Source organism: Hibiscus syriacus, unplaced genomic scaffold (assembly GCF_006381635.1).
Source record: "Hibiscus syriacus cultivar Baekdansim isolate YM2019G1 unplaced genomic scaffold, ASM638163v2 tig00110187_pilon, whole genome shotgun sequence".
Taxonomy (NCBI): domain Eukaryota; kingdom Viridiplantae; phylum Streptophyta; class Magnoliopsida; order Malvales; family Malvaceae; genus Hibiscus; species Hibiscus syriacus.
The window spans coordinates 205226-222123 of record NW_024062618.1 but is presented as its reverse complement, the minus strand read 5'-3'; the positions used below and the strand labels follow the sequence as shown (position 1 = coordinate 222123).

Genomic DNA, 16898 nt, shown 5'->3' with positions numbered 1-16898 from the left:
TATAAACTTTCATTTTTTTCAAAACTTAAAAATAGTTTAATATTTTTTTCAAAACTTAAAAATAATTTAGGTACTAAACGTGTTTTAGTATCTAAACTTTAAATTTTTTCAACACTTAAACTTTAGTACTAAAAAGAAACAAAAACTAAACTTTAAGTATAATTTTTAAAAAAATTAAAAGTTCAAAATACTAAAACGGATCAAAACTGATAGTTTAGATACTAAATGTATAGTTTACCGTAAATATTTTACCACTTCACCTAAAAGTATTATTCGCCCACAGTTTTAAGAAAAACAATAACATTTAATTAAAAGCTAAATTACAAAAAGGACATTGAGCACCAGAGTATGCAAAAATGTCCACTCCCTTCAGTTGTTTAAGGTCGTTTCGAAATTATACACAAAATATGCTAAGCTAAGCTATGATATGCTATCATGCACAAACATGACTAAAGGGAGCAGCATCTAGAGGAGGCGGATGTGGGGGTGTTTGCAGGGAAGAGAAGTGACCTAGTCGATGATTTCTTCCTCTTCTTCGGCATTCCTCACAATTTTCGCTTGTTTCTCCTGAACATAAAAAGCCGCTTGGTCAACTTTTGTGTCATGTTTTTCCATCTTCATCATCATTGTTGTTGTTCTTGATATCATAATCACCAGCGACGTCAACAAGACTTTGGGTCATTATGTTGTAGATTTCATTATTATCTTCCTCACCAAGCAAAGGTTTCTCGTCAATGATATCACCCTCGGACGCACCATCTTTAACAACCACGACAGGAAATTTCAACGGCTTCTCAGGCCAATCCTTAAAGAAAGAATTCATAACCATGAATCGGAAAACCAGCAACAACCGGCTTTTATCTTTCCTTATATCAGCACTAAGAAGCTTCTGCAGAAGAGTCGGACTCCTCTTGTTGAAAGAAGAGCCATCAAATGACTCCTCTGTTGGTGGCCGTTTCTTGGAAAAACGGTCCCTCTTATACAGTTTCCCTCTTTTATCATTCCTCGTTCCAAATCTTCCCCTCTTGGTTGACAGCCTGTGGTTTTCTTCCCTTCCATCCACCTTTTTCTCCGAACCTATCAGATAATGTGATGGAATTTCTGCAACTTCGACTCCTAGCTCAGCTTGCTTTGCCAAAATCTCCTTAAGTTGCTGCAGCAAAGGTTTGGATATATATTACAAGGAAATAAATAAATAAATAACAAAAAGAAGAAAGAAAGATATCAAGAAAAAACTTCAGTCATATAACTGGTAACAATGAAGCCTCAATTCAACCACCATGCACTAATTGCGACTCCCTAATTGTCTGTTTTTAGATTCTGTAAACCCATAACGGAAAACTTTAGTAATCTTTTCATCAATATTTAACATTTTTTGACATGCTTACATTGCCAATTTTCTCAAATCTTGAATACTACTACTATAACTATTACATATATCTATGTTATTTAGACCAAGTCCGAATATGTACCCGGATATGGGTGCAGGACAAGGATACTTCAGGAAAAATAGAGAGAAGGAGCGACAGAGCAGCATAGACATGTATACTTTGGACGAGACACACAACAGGCTTATAAGAGGAAAGCATCAAATGTTCGTTGACCAGATAGCATAGCACCCCTTTAAGATGAGATAGATCTTATGCAAACAAGTTCTTAACAGATCAGCAAGCAAAAAAAAAAATGTACCTCACTACGTAATTTGGCAACCTCGGTGTCTGCTACTTTTCTACTCAGTTTCTGCAGCCAGCAAAGTCAATTATCATCGAACATGTTTAAATGAAAATAAAATGAAAAAGCATTCAACAGCTAAATCCAAAATTCCAACCTTCTTTATGTTAGCTTTTGTCGGATAGAACTTCTTACGTTCTTCACACCACTGTCTTATTTCTTGCTCCGTATAAGTCAAAGCAAGTGATCTTCTCATTTATGAAAGAATTTTTGACACATCAAAGCAGAGATTAATAAGAAAGAAAGTAAGTCTAACACAAGAAAATATATGACAAATTACGTAAAATGTTAATCATAAGTGCAGGAAAAGAAGATTCTGTTGAGGATGATTTCACTAAACTGTGAACTAGAATTAGATCGGTCCCATTAGCCTTCCTGTTGGGAATTATAATCATAGAATACACGAACACTTTCATACAAGTGTTGAAATGTATGCTAGGCTATCATACATTTAAACAACTAAACTCAGAGAACTTAAAACACCAAAACGCTGTTGAATTCTAAAAGGTCTGATGTTAGCAAATGAAAACAAGTAAATTAATAGAGCATGAGCGTTCCTGTTCCATTTTCATTCAAAAAATGGGATTTCGTCCTCAGACATTTAGGGCCTTGAATAGCAGGTGTTAAATTGATCGATTATCAATAATACAACCTTATACAAGAAAGAACTTAAACACCTCATTGAAATGGGAATCAATTAAGGGTTAGGCAACCAACGGTTTTTAGCATGATTGCATAGAATGATTCTGACTGTAACGACCATTACAATATTCAAGGAATTAATAAAATTAACCATATAAAGCCCATTTATTTGAGAACTTAATGCAATCCATCCTCAGTTCTCAACTCACACCAATCCTATACCATTTAACTTCTATTCAAAGTGATCATGTAAATGCTCAACAGAATCCATTGTCCCCAATTGATACCAATAAAACACCCATGATTTATTCATGATAAACCACAGTCCGGATGCAGTATCCATCATTTGTAAAAGCAGTTTCAACTAAAAAATGCCCCCTGTTATACCACCTACAATTTTGATAGATGAGTATGAGCAAACAAAAATTACCTTCTCTTTTCCTTGGCTGGATTTGCAGAATCAGAATGAGGAAAGTAAGCTGCCCTCCCATTATCCCGTCCTGTTATTTTTATCCAAGTTTTATCAAAAGAAATAAAAGAATAAAGTAGCAAAAAAATTAAAAGAAAATGATAGGTGGAAAGGAATCCAATATCTATTTTCAAGTTGTAGTCATCAAAAAAGCAAAATTATGCATGGGAAAAGTTGTTGTCTGGCTAGTTTTTTTAAGAGTAAAAACAAATAAATTAATAAATGGTGACAAATCAGTACTTCATCTCAACCATAAATTTTTAGATATATATACATTGGCATTCAAATGTGAATTAAAATAAATCAAACAATATTTTTAATACACATTTTTTAAGTTTCCAACCAATAGGAAATAATCTAAGCTTCAGAAAAGCTTAGCTCTATTTATCGCAAAATTAAGTGATCCAAACCAAGTCTGGAATGCTTAAGGTCTTGGTTTGTTTGTGTTTCAGCATAAACTTTACACTTTTAACGACGTGCCCGTAAAACAGAAAACCTTCCATCTTTTTTTGCAATGCTAAAATAAATGTTAAAAAAAACATATTTGTCAGCCAGAAACATAAATATCAACACTAAAAGCAAATTCCATCAATCACTCTATTCACCTTGCATAACCTATTCTATTTCTTGAAACCTATGACTAGCTGGGATTTCCGGCTTAAAACCTATTCCACTATTCCAAAGAAACTATTGTATCACCCAGTTCCTGCAGTTTATTGTCAATCAGATAATTGAATTGCTAGTTAGGAAACAATCGTGATATCATATTCATTAGACCATAGATAACCAGACACTAGACTAAGAAATCAAGACTTTGGATTTGAACTCCTACTTGTCCCAGACTCGCAGTGAATCACTAATAATTTTTAAAAGATGCTTAAATCAGTTCATCTACAATTGGTTCCCTTTGAGTTACAAACCAGATAACGCGACAATTGTATTAATATTGCAAATGTCAAATAACTTCTTTTTCTCTTCTTCTTTAATCTTTTAAGTTTGATGCTTTATGACAAAAAAAGACAAATATATTTATATAAGTTAATTGAAATTCATTAAAATGTTAACCTTTTTTCTTATGTCCATTAGAAGATGCAAATGATCTCTTTGCATTATCCGCTTGATGGAACCCAGGCTGCTGGAACTTAGACTTCTGAAATCTACAAAAATTGAATTTCAGCTGTATAAAAAGCCAAAAAGATCGAGTCTTGTACAAAGAGAAGCTAGAAACCGAAAAATGTTTAAAAATACCAACCCCAATTTTGAATCCCTTTTAGCATTTCTTCCGGAAAAGTTGTTCATGTTCTGACCATTTTTACAGGGACCGCTCTTCAAGAATTGAAAAGACGTATTATTTCAAAAGCCAAAACAAAAAAAGATAAAATAGACCCATCTGATTAGTAAACTTTTGCATTAAATGATATCAAAGCAGTTTGAGAAGTTCTGTCTAGGGAAAAGAAATAGCATAAGCTATTAAGAAAAGATTCCCAACTGAAGGAGCATCTTCAATAGTAAGTAGATAATGCAAATTCTCAGAAGTCATTGAAACTTCGAAAGAATGGTATCCCTTAAAATAGATGCTTTAATCTACCGAAGGCAATCAGACTTTCTCAAACAAATTTCAGTGTTAACATTAATAAAAAAAAGGGGGAAGTATGTACTCAGCTCTAGACTCTAACACAATGTTGAAAGAATAAAGGGGTAAAAACATATACCATTGGCTTTCTGAAAGAAGGGTCTCCTTGTACTTGTGAAGCAGCTGCAGAAGACAAATTGGATGTATTAACATCGGCTAAATTTTGCTGACCCTGACTAGCATGCTGCTGCATCGGGTTTGGATGCATAAACCCGAAATGCTGATTCTGAACGGTAGTAGTAGGATTGAGACATTCCATTGCTTGACCACCAGAAACAAGATGGGAGAGATCAGGTAGTTGAACATTTAGAAGTTGGCTCAGATTCTGCAACTGATTTTGTAGAAAAAGCTGCTGTTGTTGCTGCTGCCCATTTGTGAAACCAATATTATTTTGTTGGGGGAAATTCAACCAATTTGGCTGATTTGGATTGTGCAAAGGGTTATTGAATTGAGCAGGAAGTTGTTGGAACATCGAAAGATTATTCGGGTTCGGCAAAATTGGACCAAAATGAGGAAACCCCATATTGTTATTTGGTGTAGGAAACTGCTGGTTAGCTCCATTCATGAATCCAACATTATTTAACAATGGCGTAACACTGGAAGTACTATTATTATTAAAAATACCCATTTGAGGTCGCATCATAAGCATGTTCATGTTGTTAGTGCACTGGTTTCCCACCGCAGAACTTGATTGAAATCCATTCTGTTCAATGAAAATCAAATGTCAAATTCAAAAAGACGTGAAACAAAGAAAGTAAGAGAGAGTCAAAGAAGGTTACCTGCTGGGGTTGATGGGGAAACGAATTGAAATGAGGTCTCATTAGGTTATCACTGAATACTAAAGAAACCGTCTGGAATTGCCGGCTGACGAGACACGAGAGAGAGAGATTTTGGCGGTGAAGTGTTTAGGGTTTTAGATAATTCTCAGGGTTTATGGATTTCATAAACAGTTGGGTGCCGCCAGTAGAAGGCCCAAACAACTAATTGTGCTTTATTCAAGGGTAAAAGTATTGTACAGGTCCCTGTATTATTGTAAAGATTTCATTTTAATCTCTAAATTTTATTTTATTATGATAAAATACACCAAAGGTCATTAAACCATGCTCAAATAATGTTTCGATCAATGAAATTTTACAAATTATAGAATGATCAGTAAATTTATCAAATTATTACGAAATAATCATTATTTATTCTCATTGTAATAATTGAACCAATGATTATTATTTTATAAGATCAATCTAGTTTAATAATATGGTACTAGATTAAAATATGATGTGATATATTTATCGACTTATTGTATCGTAGTTCGAGAGTTCAAACAACTTATATTTCATGAGTTAATAGTTTATGAAATTATATTGATTTAATTATAATTTAGTTAATGTTTTTGAATAATCTAGGATAATTATAATGTAATATCTTTCTTAATCATTGAAAACGTCCATACATCTTAGGGACGCAACTGTCCAAACCTGGACCTTTAATATCACTTGATATAAAGGAAGGAGAGTGCTCTTAGTTGGTCTAAAACACACGACCAACTTGATGGGAAGGAAGGAGAGTACTCTTAGTCGGTTTAGAACTCACGACCTAAAGAAATATGATGAACAACTTAACCAACATATCAAATGTACTTGCTCATAAATCATATCATTTTAAAATATTATGTTATATTTTAAATTAATGTTACATTATTTAATTAAACGTATCTCATAAAATTATCGAAAAACGATGAAATCTTGACAAAGGTAGTCCATGTGTGACGGCAGCATTTGAGCACCGATGTTTCTTGTCATCAGTGCCACCATCCTAGCGAGGATTTGGACCAGTATTCAGCACCATTGCTTTCGGGCGAAAGGCATTTGGCAGCAGATAGATTCGGAGAGTTCCTGCAAATGGATCTGAAGAGCTGAATTGTAAAGAATATTGAGCAGCCACGGTACTTACCCTTACAGGATCTGCAATGGCAGTCATTATTTGGGACATTGTGCATTAGTGATGGAACCTATGGAACCATAGAAACCTAATGTAATGATCTTTGATGTTGCTCGTGCGCATGTTGAAAGTGTTTTACATGAATGTTCGATTTGACAAAAAATTGTGTTACATTCTTTTATTATTATCAATTTAAGGTACTTACAAATGATATCATCTATTCTAAAGGCTCGTTTAAATACTTTGTGCAATCTCTGATATTCAAACCTAAAACATTTATGAATAAAAATTATTTCTTTAATTATTGAGATAATTTGGTACGTGTAAAATTATGTTAATCTCAAAGAATATAGTAATTGTTTCTTTTTATTTCTTCTGGTAAAGTATCTTTTCTAACATATATTATTATTATTATTGTTGTTGTTACAAATAAAGGGACTGATTAACAGTTGCCAATATTCCTACTTATAGACATACTATCTGAGTCAAGGATGGTTTGGATACTTGTGGGAGGCTGCAGCATAGTCGAGAGCCCTCAACAGGAGCTACTGCCGATATGAGCCATGTTGTGGAATTCGGGACCAATAACAGATTCACCTTCGAAACTATTATCTAGGTGACTAGTGTGAAAACGATTGTACTAAAAATCACCCCAAGGTATATTCCCAGGAAAGAGGAGGGGTCACAATGGTCCCTCTTAAAACCCACTTTCCTTAGACAGAAATACCAAGACAAGTAATTTTAATAGGAAAATAATTAACAACAACTATACCCGACAATAGCTATTAAATAGAGATAAAAGAGAACACCAAAATATTTCACTAATAGAGGAAATATTACAAAGAGAGAAAGAATACAAATAGCCTTTAATATAGAAGAAGGCTTATATTTGTGGGATGATTAACTAAGGAGGAGGATGGCTTTATTTATAACAAAATAATTTCCCCTCCTCCTTATACACAACCAATGTGGAACTTTGCCAAAAACCAACAAATCTCCACCTTGGCAAATTCCACACACATCTCTAAAAAAATATTTTAATTTGTAACAATATTGACCAAGTCTAAACAATGTTTAAACTTGACCGCAGTTACCACTTTTGTCAACATATCAGCAGGATTCTCAGTGGTCCGAATCTTCTGGATTATGACTCCACATTCTTCTAGAATCTCTCGTACAAAGTGATATCGAACATCGATGTGCTTCGTCCTTGCATGGTAAACCTGGTCCTTTGCTAAATGAATAGCACTCTGACTGTCACAGTGCACTTTGATGTGCTTTTGTTCCATTCCCAATTCACCAAACAACCCTTGAAGCCAAATTGCCTCCTTCACAGCCTCTGTAACTGCCATATACTCTGCCTCTGTAGTAGACAAAGCCACTGTTGACTGTAAGGTGGACTTCCAACTGACTGGTGCCTTTGCAAATGTAAACACATAACCAGTAATTGATCGACGCTTGTCCAAATCACCTGCATAGTCTGAATCACAATACCTAACTACACACTGACCGTCTTGTTTGTCCTGCTGAAAGACCAAACCAACATCTACGGTGTTCAGAATATACCGCAGAATCCATTTCACAGCTTGCCAATGCTCCTTTCCAGGATTATGCATATACCTACTCACAACCCCAACTGCCTGTGAAATATCGGGTCTCGTACACACCATTGCATACATCAAGCTACCAACAGCACTTGCATACGGAACCTTTGACATGTATTCCCGTTCTGCATCATCCTTAGGTGACATTGATGCACCGAGCTTGAAATGAGGAGCAAGAGGTGTACTAACTGGTTTTGACATCTCATTTATGCCAAAACGTTTTAGTACATTCCTTAGATATTCTTTCTGAGACAAACAAAGCCTCCCCAATTTCTTATCCCTTGATATCTCCATGCCTAGAATCTTCTTCGCTTCACTAAGATCCTTCATCTCAAACTCCCTGTTCAATTGAGTCTTTAGTTTCGCAATTTCTGTCTGACTCCTGGAAGCTATCAACATATCATCAACATAAAGAAGAAGATATATATAGGATCCGTCTTCTAGCTCGCGTAAATACACACAATGATCATATTTTCTTCTTTTGTACTTTTGCCCTATCATAAACTTGTCAAATCGCTTGTACCACTGCCTTGGAGATTGCTTCAATCCGTACAACGATTTTTCTAATTTGTACACCATCTCTTCTTTTTCAGCAACTTTGAATCCATCTGGCTGAGTCATGTAGATTTCCTCATCCAAGTCTCCATGTAAAAATGCAGTTTTTACATCCATCTGAACTAGTTCCAAATCCAACTGTGCTACCAAAGCCAACAAAATTCTGATGGAGGAATGTTTTACAACAGGAGAAAATAATTCATTATAATCAACTCCCTCCGTTTGAGCGTAGCCTTTAGCCACCAATCTTGCTTTGTAGCAGATGTTATTCTTGTCAGGAAATCCATTTTTCTTTGCATATACCCACTTGCACCCAATTGCCTTCTTTCCCTTCGGAAGACTAGCTAGTTTCCACGTCTGATTCTTTTGAAGGGATTGCATTTCTTCATTCATGGCGATCCTCCACTTTTTATGTTCTGAACTTTGAACTGCTTCATTAAAAGTGGCAGGAACGTCATCAATTGCAATTGGTGATGCAAAAGAGACCATATCAGCATAACGAGCAGGTTGTCTAATGGTCATCTTTCCCTTTCTGAGTGCAATTGATTCATGTTGTTGTGGAGGTTCTTGGGTCTGAACCTCTTCTTCATCTGAATCTTCTTCTACCATAGGAGAGTCAACATCAGTTTCTTTACTGGCTGGGACAATCTTGCTTCCTTCAAACTCCACCTGTTTGGGAGTTCCATCTGTCTGGTCTAATTTTTCTGAAGTCACCTTTCTCAACATGGTAGATTCATCAAAGGTAACATCCCTGCTGAAGATTATTTTCTTTGTTTCTGGTCACCAAAGATGATAGCCTTTCACACCAGAGGTGATCCCCATAAAGATCGCCTTCTTTGCTCTTGGATCCAGCTTTGACTCCTTAACATGGTAGTATGCAGTGGAACCAAACACATGTAAGGAATCATAATATGTAGCAGGTACTCCAAACCATTTCTCTAATAGTGTTTTACCACCAATAGCAGTCGATGGTAAGCGGTTGACAAGGTGACAAGCATAGACCAAAGCCTCAGCCCAAAATTCTTTGCCTAACCCAGCATTAGACAACATACACCGAACCTTCTCCACTAATGTCCGGTTTATACGCTCTGCCACCCCATTCTGTTGTGGTGTACCTCTGACAGTGAAGTGCCTGACAATACCTTCCTCTTCACAGACTTTCAGAAATGGATCATTTTTGTACTCTCCACCCTTGTCTGTACGGAGACGTTTGATTTTTCTGCCTGTTTGAGTCTCCATCATATTTTTCCATTTAAGGAAAAATCCTAGCACCTCATCCTTTGTCTTCATTAGATACACCCAAACTCTCCGGGAAAAATCATCAACAAAGGTGACATAATAGTATGTTCCTCCCAATGAAGTTGTCTTGAAAGGCCCCCATACATCTGAATGAACATAATCTAAAATACCTTTAGTATCATGGATTGTTGTTCCAAATTTCACCCTCGTCTTCTTCTCTTTGATGCAATGCTCACAAAAAAGTAATTTGCAAGTCCGAGCACCCTTCAATAATCCTTGATCTATGAGTAATTTCAAGGATTTTTCACCAACATGCCCCAAGCGCATATGCCATAAGACTCATGTTCATCAGTAGAAGCTGTCACTGCTGATGTCCCAACAATTGTACTACCCAGAAAGTAATACACATTGTTTCTTTTTCGGATTCCCTTAATTATCACAGTGCACCAGAGATAATCCTCATAATCCCATCTTTTACCATCACTTCTAAACCTTTTGACTCTAAGGTTCCCACAGAGATGAGATTTCTCATTAAATCTGGTACATAATGGACACCTGTTAAGGTTCTGATTGATCCATCTTGATTCCTCAAGCGAATTGAACTAATCCCAAGTGTGTCAAGAGGGGAATTATTTGCTGTGTAGACAATTCCACCTTTTAGTTATTTAAAATCAAAGAACCATTCTCTATTGGGGGTCATATGGTGGCTACAAGCTGAATCTAGCAGCCATGAACTGGAACAGCTGGTTGATGGCGTAGCAGCGAATGCGAAATCTGAATCTGCATCATCATACTCGACCACATTTGATTCTGAGACAGGCTTCCCCCTTTCAGGTTTGCCATTATTCTTTAGCCTGGGACATTCTTTCTTCCAGTGCCATTTTTCTCGACAAAAGGCACATTCATCTTTGCTCAATCTGGACTTTGACTTCGATCTCCCTCTGCTTCCTTTATTCTGACTCTTCGAATGGCCTCTAACAACAAGAGCTTCTGCTTCGACACTTGTGTTTTCTTGTTTGTCTTTCTTTCTCAATTCATAACTATACAAGGCAGCAATTACTTCACCGAGAGACACATCAACCTTCCCATGAAGCAGAGTAGTTTCAAGATACTCAAACTCATCAGGAAGTGATCCCATCAACATCAGAGCCAGATCTTCGTCTTCAAAAGTCACGTCCATATTCATCAGATCAGTCACCAGCTGATTAAAGCTAGTAATGTGATCATTCATAGTGGTACCTGGTACATAGTTGAAGCGGAACAATCTCTTTTTCATGTAGAGTTTGTTCTGACCGCTTTTCTTCAAAAATTTCTCCTCCAGTGCCTTCCACAATTTACTTGCAGAAGTTTCCTTAGAAAATGCATACTTCTGCTCTCTAGAAAGACACGATCGAATAGTACCACATGCCATTCTATTGATCCTCTTCCATTCTTTCTCCTCAACATCATCTGGTTTCTCTCCTTCAATAGCAATGTCTAGACCCTGCTGAAATAGGACATCTAGAACATCACTTTGCCGCATGCCGAAATGACTGGTGCCATCAAAAATCTCCACTGCAAATCTAACATTTGTCACAGCATTTCTTACCAAAATTGAAGATGAAGAAGCGTCTGCCATTTCTGCTACAAATTCTATTTAATAGCTGCCAATGCAGAATGTCAATTATCCCAAGGAAATTTTTTCTGATGTGGAAGATTAGCCTAAGCTGCAACCACAGAGCATACTAAAATAAACCAACAGCGCTGATACCAATTATTATGGAATTCGGGTTAATTTCCACCAATAACAGATTCACCTTCGAAACTATTATCTAGGTGACTAGTGTGAAAATGATTATACTAAAAATCACCCCAAGGTATATTCCCAGGAAAGAGGAGGGGTCACAATGGTCCCTCTTAAAACCCACTTTCCTTAGACAGAAATACCAAGACAAGTAATTTTAATAGGAAAATAATTAACAACAACTATACCCGACAATAGCTATTAAATAGAGATAAAAGAGAACACCAAAATATTTCACTAATAGAGGAAATATTACAAAGAGAGAGAATACAAATAGCCTTTAATATAGAAGAAGGCTTATATTTGTGGGATGATTAACTAAGTAGGAGGATGACTTTATTTATAACAAAAGAATTTCCCCTCCTCCTTATACACAACCAATGTGGTACCTTGCCAAAAACCAACAAGCCATAGCATCCGCCAGACCATTGGCTTCCCAGGGGGTGTGAACAACCATGATCTTCCACTGGCGAGCGAGGTAGCTTCAGATCCTTCTGAGCATCATCGTTTCGTTTATTTGAGCCGGTGTGTTGAGACGGCGAACCGCTTCTAAGTTATCCAACTCTACAATGAGGTGACGAATACCTCGATTCCACGCAAGGGCAAGAGCATCAAGCACCGTCCAAAGCTCAACTTGGAACCCAGAGCAGCGCCCAATGTTCCGAGAGTATCTCGCAACCCAAGCTCCATTCATATCACGCTGCACCCCACCCATGGAGTCTTTCAGTTTGGCCCGGTTGACTGCTCCATCAGTGTTCAGCTTGAGAAAACCATCAGGAGAGGGGTTCCAGTGAGTGGTTCTCGGAGACGAGGGGGACGAGCATGCTGCTGGTTCTTCAAATTAATGGCAGCCCAAGCTTTGGCTGACTGAATCATGGCCATCGAGGACCAAATCTGGCCACTAAACACAAAATTGTTTCTTTGTTTCCAGAGCCTCCAAGTTAAAATCCCAAACATATGTCTCCAGAGGAAGTTCGCATTGTTGAGTCCTGACTCCTAAGCTTTTAGCTAGATTCTCATGAAGCCAGACCATGAGGGGCTTGGAGAATAAAGCGGAAGCTGTATGGGCTGGTACAAGCGAATTCCAAACCAGCCGAGCTTGCGGACAGTCTCTAAGCACATGGAGAATTGACTATTATTGCGTTCCACACACCGGACAGCGAGGATCAGCCGTGAGTCCTCTTCGATTTCGTTCAACAATCGTCATAAGCCTGCTACGAATCACCAACCAGAGAAAATGACAGACTCTTTGCGGACCATCAAACCCCCAAGCAGTGTTCCAAACATTATCCCGTGTCAAAGAGCTTGGATATTCCAGGCACTGGGTTAACAAAATCCCAGTCAACTGCATGGGGTCTAGTGATTTGGTCAACAAAAACAAAATTGGCTAAAGGGCTCATCTCAGGGATCCATGCATCAAACCAGAACCTTACACGCTTACCATTTCCAACAGACCAGTTGATGTTGTCTCGGATGTAAGGCCACTCGTGAGCTAAGGATTTCCAAACGAATGAGCTAGTCTTAGCATTTAGGTACAGCGGAACCGACTCGTTGACCTTGTACTCTGATCGCATAATTTGGGCCCATAAAGTGTCGGGTTTCATAAGGAAAGTGAATCCCAATTTAGTGAGAAACGCTTCATTCTGAGCCCGAAGAGGGTGGATGCCAAGACCACCATGGGAAGGAGGTTTGCAGCAGGTTTGCCAGTTCACAAGATATGCTTTCAAAGTGTTTCTCGTGCCTCCCCAAATGAATCGCCGCACAATTTGCTCCATCCTGTCACAAACCCCTTTCGGGATGGCTATGGTTTGCATAAAATAATTAGGAATAGCCAATAAGGTTGAGTGAGCCAAAGTCACCCTACCTGCCAAAGAGAGTTTTGTAGCTACCCACCCATTCAGTTTCTTCCTAAATTTGTCGATGATGAACTCAAACGTGCTTTTTATGACTCGTTTATGGAGAAGAGGCATGCCTAGATTTGCCAAGATCAGTGGAACGCTGAAAACCGAGGGCGATAACGAGCCTGAGCGCCTCATCTTCCGTGGTATTAATAGAGAAGAACACCTTATCTTGCTGGAATTTACTTTGTGGCCTGAAAATGTGCTAAACTGATCAAGGATAGCTCCCACTAGGTTAACTTGGTCAAGGTTGGCTCTGTAAAACAAAATCAAATCGTTAGCGAAAATAAGTGTGAGATAGGTGGATCATGACGAGACAAGATCATAGGTTCCCAAAGGCCAACGGCCTTGAATAATGGATACTATGACCTAGTCTTTCCATGTATAACACAGAGATACGGGGAGAGAGGACATCCCTGACGAACACCTCTAGAAGGTTTAAACTCATCCGATAGAGATCCGTTCCATAAAATCTGCATGGAGGAAGACAAAACCAACTCCATTATTATGCGTTGGATGTTCACCGGACATCCAATATCGGCAACAGAGCCAGCGAGGAACTCACGGCCAACTCTATCATATTCTTTTTTTAAATCAACTTTTATCGCCATCCACTTGGTTTTACCCTTCTTAATTCTCATCAAGTGAACCACCTCTTGAGCCACCAGGATATTGTCAGTAATATTTCGACTGCTGCGGAGCAACGAGTTTGGGAAACACAAGTCTAAATCTGTTCGCAATTATTTTCATGATTAACTTATAAAGCACTATACATAAGCTTATTGGCCGAAAATCAGCAAAAATTTCGGGATTATCAACCTTCAGGATGAAAACAATCAAAGTCTTATTGAGCTCAGGTTTGATAGAATTACCATTAAAAATACCTTTAACCCAGGTGCAAACTGAGTCACCAACCGTTCCCCACTGATTTTTAAAAAAACATGGCATGAAGAACGTATTTTCCCGAAGCTTTTAGGGGGTTCATCTCAAACAATGCCTTTCTAATCTCGTGATCAGTGACCGCATCATTAAGTGGGTCAATGTCCGAGCTCGAAAGTTTAAGGGACACACCTATCAGAGGAAAGGTGACAGTGTGCCTCCCATCCTCATGCTATAACTTGGCAAAGAAACATGTGGCTTATGACCGAAGAGTATCATCGTCAAAACACCAGTCACCGGTGGAGATTTTCAGAGCTTGGATCCGATTCAATCTCCTGCGGGAAATGGCACGACTGTGGTAGAACTTGGTGTAGCGGTCTTCTTCCAGGATCCAGTCACTTTTGGATTTCTGTTGCCAGAGCAATTCTTCATGATCCAAGACATCCTCGAGCTTAGTCCAGACTTCCATCTCTTTGGTTGAAAGATTGTCATTACTAGTCCTGTCCATAGCCGCTTGGATAGAAGCTAATTGCCTGATAATTTTTTTTCTCTTGGATGACATGCCCATCAACGTTCTTGTTCCAAGACATAAGAGAGGTAGAGACAGAATTAATAATGCTACCTTCAGTTTGTCAGTTATCATGGATGAACTGATTAAACTGGGGGTGTTTAGTCCATCCGGCCAAGAAACAACACGGTCGCGCCCGATTCGGGAGGTCCGAGCCAAGGGAGTGTGGTAGAAAGGGTCGGTGGTCCAACTTGATGCACGGGAGGTGTTTAACGAAAGAAGACGGCTATGGCGGTCCAATTATCATTGGCTAACACCCGGTCCAAACACTCGAAGATGTTGCCTCTAGTCCACGTAAATTGAGGTCACTTAAAGCCTAAATCAAAGAGATTGTGGGAATCGATGAAATGTTGGAATAACTTGCACCCTTTACCGCTCCTGGCACCTCATCTCTTTTCATTGCTAGAGAGAATGGAGTTGAAATCTCCTGCAATGATCCAGGGAGCGCATCTGTCAATTAACATGGGATTCAAATCCCTCTAGAGGGCTCTCCTCTTCGTTTTATCGGAACTTCCATAAACAATTGTGACAAAGAGAGGAGAAGGCCAATTGCTGCCGGTAACTTTTGAAAAAACGAATTGCAAATGGAAAGCCACAATCGCAACGGAGAGAGGCATGTTCCAGAGCAACCAGATGCCCCCGGCGAAGCCAGTAGCTTCTACTCTTACAACCGCGTCCAACCGAAGCATCTTGTGAATTCTGCATTTTCGTTGTGTTCATGGTGGGATGGTTAACGTGGGTGGTAAGTTGTGGCTGTGAGGAACGTTGCATAGCGTCGTGCACGTTCAACTCGTGCACTTTCTCTTGATCGGCCAGATCATGCATGAGAGCAGGTACGTGGATGGTTTCCACACCGGAGGCCTTAACCGCTTGAATATTCGACCGTTGAGTATTATTCCTAGGTCCCACAGGTGTGGACGTAGACTTGTCCGCATGTTTTGGGTAGGTGCTTGAAGTGGAAACTCTGTTCTTCACTCCTTGATTTGCTCCAACGGGACTGATTTTCTTTCCTTTCCCATGAGGTTTCTCAGCTAGAGCTAGGAAGCAAGATTCACTTTCCATTTGAGATTTGGTATATTCCGAAGATTGATTGTTTCCAATATTCTATCGCCGGCACCTCCGTTCCATGACCATCCAGGGACCGTAGGCTTTGGCCAAAGGTTTGTCAGTCGTGGGAGTAATCGGTTTGGTGACAGTGCCTGTAGAACAGCCTGCGTAGGCAGCCAAAGCATTAGAATTATCGGTCTTCAGGGTTATGGGGGCATGAGTCTCTGGCATCGCCAAAACGACCAGAGGAGAAGCATATGAGTGGGAAGTTTTCATACTCGACTATCTGAACTTTATCTCCCACCATTACTTTAGAGACGAGCGGCTTATTGAGATTCGACGTAGACCGCAACTCTAGCAAAACGACGTCTGTTACTAGTGTCTTTATGAAAATTCAGTTTGGCCACCTTACCCACAAGACTACCGATGACTGAGAATTTTCCTCATATACATGTACTCCAGAAGGCCGGGAAATCGAACCCATGCTATAACAGTGGTGGGTGAGGTTGAGAGGTGCTGAAATTCATCGTCCACGGTTGTACTGTAAAATATTGGCCATAAACCAGCCACAGGCCTTCAATTAAGACCATGAGGAAGTCTTCATCAGATTGGAATCTAGCGAGAAGTACGCATTCTCGAGATCCATGAGTGTGAAGGGCTGCCTCAGGCGCCAGAGAGCGTAGGTTTTATTGGTGAGGGCATTCAATCCAATGTTCCTCACCAAGAGCTTCAACACTACCGTTCGAACCATACTTGCCTCCATAAGTTCGTAAGCCTTATCGGAGAATCTTATGAAAGGCAGCCCATTACATGTTCCGGTAATGATATCATCAACAGAGATGTCTCTGTCCTCTTCATCATCAACGGGGTGGTCATTACTACCGTTGGTTCCAATAGATTTACCAGACAAGGCTG

At 39.0% G+C, this 16898-nt stretch overlaps 1 protein-coding gene across 2 annotated transcripts; it reads right to left on the bottom strand.

Annotated features, from left to right (window-relative positions):
- Positions 1-298: 298 nt before the first annotated feature.
- On the bottom strand, positions 299-5384 carry LOC120217500. Of its 2 annotated transcripts, none has more exons than XM_039214579.1 (8): positions 5255-5384; positions 4555-5178; positions 4095-4168; positions 3908-3999; positions 2804-2873; positions 1829-1919; positions 1690-1743; positions 299-1153 (listed from the first exon to the last, which is right to left on the bottom strand). In XM_039214579.1, exons 1-8 carry the CDS (start codon positions 5294-5296, stop codon positions 602-604), a joined length of 1599 nt encoding a protein of 532 aa, XP_039070510.1. In that variant the 5' UTR covers positions 5297-5384; the 3' UTR covers positions 299-601. The 2 variants fall into 2 exon arrangements, with proteins under 2 accessions (XP_039070510.1, XP_039070511.1); XM_039214580.1 differs by having other exon boundaries at positions 1690-1740.
- Between the last annotated feature and the right edge of the window lie 11514 nt (positions 5385-16898).

Coding starts and splice junctions, on each gene's coding strand:
- LOC120217500 (XM_039214579.1), bottom strand. CDS start 5,296: ATGAGACCTCATTTCAATTCGTTTCCCCATCAACCCCAGCAG. Junction 4,000..4,094: donor AAAAGGGATTCAAAATTGGG/GTTGGTATTTTT, acceptor CAATTTTTGTAG/ATTTCAGAAGTCTAAGTTCC. Junction 1,744..1,828: donor CAAAAGCTAACATAAAGAAG/GTTGGAATTTTG, acceptor CTTTGCTGGCTG/CAGAAACTGAGTAGAAAAGT.